Consider the following 3,989-nt stretch of genomic DNA (forward strand, 5'->3'; position numbering starts at 1 on the left):
TTGATTCTGTAATCGTAGATATTTTAGACGTTTCCCACAAAATTTACCTTCAGTGGTTGTAAAAGGAGATAAATGTACATCAGTGGAAAAGTACATAGTAAGGTTGATTATTCCGTAGAATAATTTATGGCCAATGTGTATTCTACGTATTAATATAAACATTTATTGTTACCAAGAAGATTTTGTTTGATTCAACATGTGATAAAGAAATTTGTTGAAATCTACAAAACAAACATTTATATTTATTATCAAGTAAGCCCTCCAAAGATAATTATAATACACTTAGGTACGTTTTAAAGCCTTCGTTGTCCTGCAGTGGTGAACATTTAATAGTTAAATTTTAGATTTTACAGGATTAACTTTTGTTTTCGTTCGAATTATAGGTAAGGGCTGTTTTCCTTTTGTGAAGATTTAGAGTTTACTTATGTGAACATTAAACATTTTACGTTCTAACCGGTCCAGTAATGTGATCCCATAATGCTCACAGATTCTTGACAAGTTTTTTCCTTTCATTGGCCGAAGCATTCACAACACTATTCACAAGCATAACCTAAGCAACACAGGTTTGTTGTTTTATAGGTTTTTTTCTTGTAGCGTCTTTGATCTCGACACCTACACATTTTATGCATTCTGCCAAAGGCATACTAATACACACCCTAAAAAGTCCTAAAAACTACAGTTGAGCCGTTTAACTAATTCAAATAATTTGTCATGCAGATATCCACCATGTTTTCCAACAAAGTCGTCCTGGTAACTGGGGCCAGTTCAGGCATTGGAGCAGAAACAGCTCAGCAGTTCTCCAAATTAGACGCACTCCTAGTGTTGACTGGCAGGAACAAAGAGAACCTAAAAAATGTTGCTGATCGATGCCAAGAAATCTCACCACAGAAATTACAACCTTTCATTGTTATTGCTGATATGAATAAAGAAAGTGACATTGAGAATATTATAAAACTGACTCTAGAAAAATACAATAAACTTGATGTTCTTGTAAATAATGCTGGAGTATTAGAATCTGGTACTATTGAGACTACCTCCTTAGCACAGTATGACAGGGTTATAAACACAAATGTCCGAGGTCCTTATTATCTGACTATGCTTGCTACACACGCACATAGGCGCCGCGAGCATCCACCGGGTATCAACCACAACAGAAACGTAAAGAAAATAAGAAACGCGCCCCTAAAAATATCACATGCACTTCAGCGGCGTAAATATTTAAACCCGGACAAAACTAAGCTATATTTTCCGGGAGAGATAAATCCGAGCCGTGTACGGTTCGCAGCACAGATTACTTTCAGATCCCACTTAGTAGATGCAAGCCGGATAACACACTCGCTCTCAGTTCCGTTTGTGCAGTTATCTTAAGGAGTGTACCCCAATTTATTCACAAGTCTGTCCTTGTTATTTATATTTCTTATTTCGAGACTTGGACTGAGGGTGGATGAACTACTTTTTAAAGAGGACAAAATTCTTACTATAATCTAATTTAATACAAAATCGCGAGGAAACACTGGTCGACAGTTTATTTAGTAGTATGCGACTAATATTAATTAGACGACTTGAATAAAATTCGATTCTATATCTGAATCAGGAATAAAACACGAAATAAAAAAGAAAGAAAGCAGCTTTATGTCTCATATTTATGTCATATTTGATGCAATGTCTGTAGAAAGTGACAAAAAAAAAACCTGAAGCCAGCCAAAGTATATCAACAGATTCATCTCACAGTACATCTTGTATTACCAGGAAGTTGGTGGTCTTACTTCAGTTTTTTCACTAAATCCCAAGCATAATTTCATAGAATTTCACGAAGTGGGCCCTCAGACAACACGCACATTTTATTTTGATTCAGATATAGAATTTTTATTTATACATAATACGGTGCAAATACCAAGAATGAAGTATCAAAATAATAAATTTACAATGCGTATATATAAATATATAAATTTCGGAAATAATTACTAAAATATATATTCATAGATGTCTCTCGAGACGCCACTCCCAAAAGTTACTCTGTAGCTTCTATGTTTATACCTAAAAATGCATGTAAAGACAAATGGACAAACACACTCATATGTTTCTAATCACTATATAGTATAACGAAGTCGCTTCCCACTGCCTGTCTGTTACTATGTATGTATGCTAGATCTTTAACACGCAACTGATTTTGATGGGGTTTTTTCAATAGATAGAGTGATTGAAAAGGAAAGATATATAATCTATTTTGGTTTTACTCAAGCGAAGCCGGGACGACTCGCTAATATTAGTATTTTTAATATATTTTATAATGAGAATTGATTTTCGATAAGAATCTTTTCATCTGAGCGAGCGTCGCGCATCTTCAATTCGTGAAATACAGAAGAGAGAAAAAGGAATCTTACCAGTTATCGTGGATATAATAATTATATTCTTATCTAGGAGACAATCTTTTGTTTGTTTGCCAATGGTCTGAGTAACTAGGGATGCCGACGACGACCGTGCGAAGTGAAGACGAAAATTAGTAAAGTGGACCCTAGGCTCCGACGCTCAATAACTGAGGAAGAAACCGGGAAAATGCTCATATGAGAGAGTAATCTACAAAATGCCCTATATTTGACTATATTTTGTGAATCTCATAGGAACTTTTCTACTATCAGAATCTGTGTATCTAAGAAAATAATTAATTATCTTTTTATTTATATTGTAGATGGTAGCGAAGCGATTTTTAATAATTAGGTAAATAATGAGAATAAAGTGAAAGTGAATTATGAAAATGTATCAAAATTAATTAATTACTGCCAATTACCAGACTTTCCTTTTCAATCGACACCTTTAGTAATGAACTAATTAGATAAAGGTCAATTTATTATTTACTAATTTGATCAAACTCAGAAAATGTGAATATTAATTTAAACTCAGGTAGCATTTTTAGACTTATGTAACCAATGGTTATAACGAGTCTCTATTACTAAGGCTCCGCTCTTCGTCAGTCTGTCTGTCTATTTGTAACCAGGCTGTATCTCATGAATCATTATAGAAGGTTGAAATTTTCATAGTTTGTGTATTTCTTTCGCCGCTATAACAACACTTAAAAAAAGAACTAAAACAATTGATTTTTTTTGCCAATTTTTTATGGTACAGAAAAGTTAGATTCCGACTTGCACTTGACCTGTTTGTTTCTATTGTAGTTGTTAGTGTTCCATTAGATGGTTCTGAGAGTGCTACCGCGATCCGTCAATTTTATTTCAGAATGAATCATTTCCAAAATCAATCATTTTTAAAATTATCATTACCACAATACAGATTAAGACAGTTAAAGTTTGAAAATAAACGAATTTTTTCATGTGTTATAATTTGAAAAATATTAATGATCCGTCAATTTTATTGCAGAATGAATTATTTCCAAAATCAATCATTTTTAAAATTGTCATTAACACAATACAGATTAAGACAGTTAAAGTCTGAAAATAAAACCAATTCTTTTCTGTGTTACAATTTGAAAAATCGTAATGACAGCGCGGTCACAATGGTCGAAACGCTATCGCCAGTGTGTAAACAAAACCATTTAAATAGGGTGGAGCCGGGAATTCTCCCAAGTCCGTCTCTTAAATGGATATGGGATAAATCCGTCGTTGTACATGTATCTTTCTTATATCAATTATTTTTTACACAAAAAAAATATATTATTATGACTATAAATGTTTGTTTTGTTCACAAAAGCTCTCGGCACTATAAATTTGGACGGATATTGGAATTATTCGTATAGTATTTACCATTGTGTGTTCTTGTGCATTTAGTTTAACATTATAAGTTATTGTACACCATTTTGCCCCGGTGAGTCATGCAATACGAGCACAGATAACACATATTAAAAGTGGATTACTTAGTCGTTTCCATATTGTTTTTTAGCAAGCCACAAGCAACAAATCCATATAACTGCGGAGCGGTTTCAAACCCAGCGTCCTAGTTAAGCTACAAATGCGATGTGGCATCGCGAGGCGGTGCGA

At 33.7% G+C, this 3,989-nt stretch overlaps 1 protein-coding gene across 1 annotated transcript; it reads left to right on the forward strand.

Annotated features, from left to right (window-relative positions):
• The first annotated feature begins 222 nt into the window (after positions 1 to 222).
• LOC135309706 (uncharacterized oxidoreductase TM_0325-like) lies at positions 223 to 1,783 on the forward strand. Its single transcript, XM_064435932.1, has 3 exons — positions 223 to 383; positions 718 to 1,158; positions 1,673 to 1,783. The coding sequence occupies exons 2-3, from the start codon at positions 727 to 729 to the stop codon at positions 1,781 to 1,783; spliced, it is 543 nt and encodes a 180-aa protein (XP_064292002.1). The 5' UTR covers positions 223 to 383; positions 718 to 726.
• Positions 1,784 to 3,989: the final 2,206 nt, after the last annotated feature.

This window comes from Plodia interpunctella, chromosome 4 (genome assembly GCF_027563975.2).
Source record: "Plodia interpunctella isolate USDA-ARS_2022_Savannah chromosome 4, ilPloInte3.2, whole genome shotgun sequence".
NCBI lineage: Eukaryota > Metazoa > Arthropoda > Insecta > Lepidoptera > Pyralidae > Plodia > Plodia interpunctella.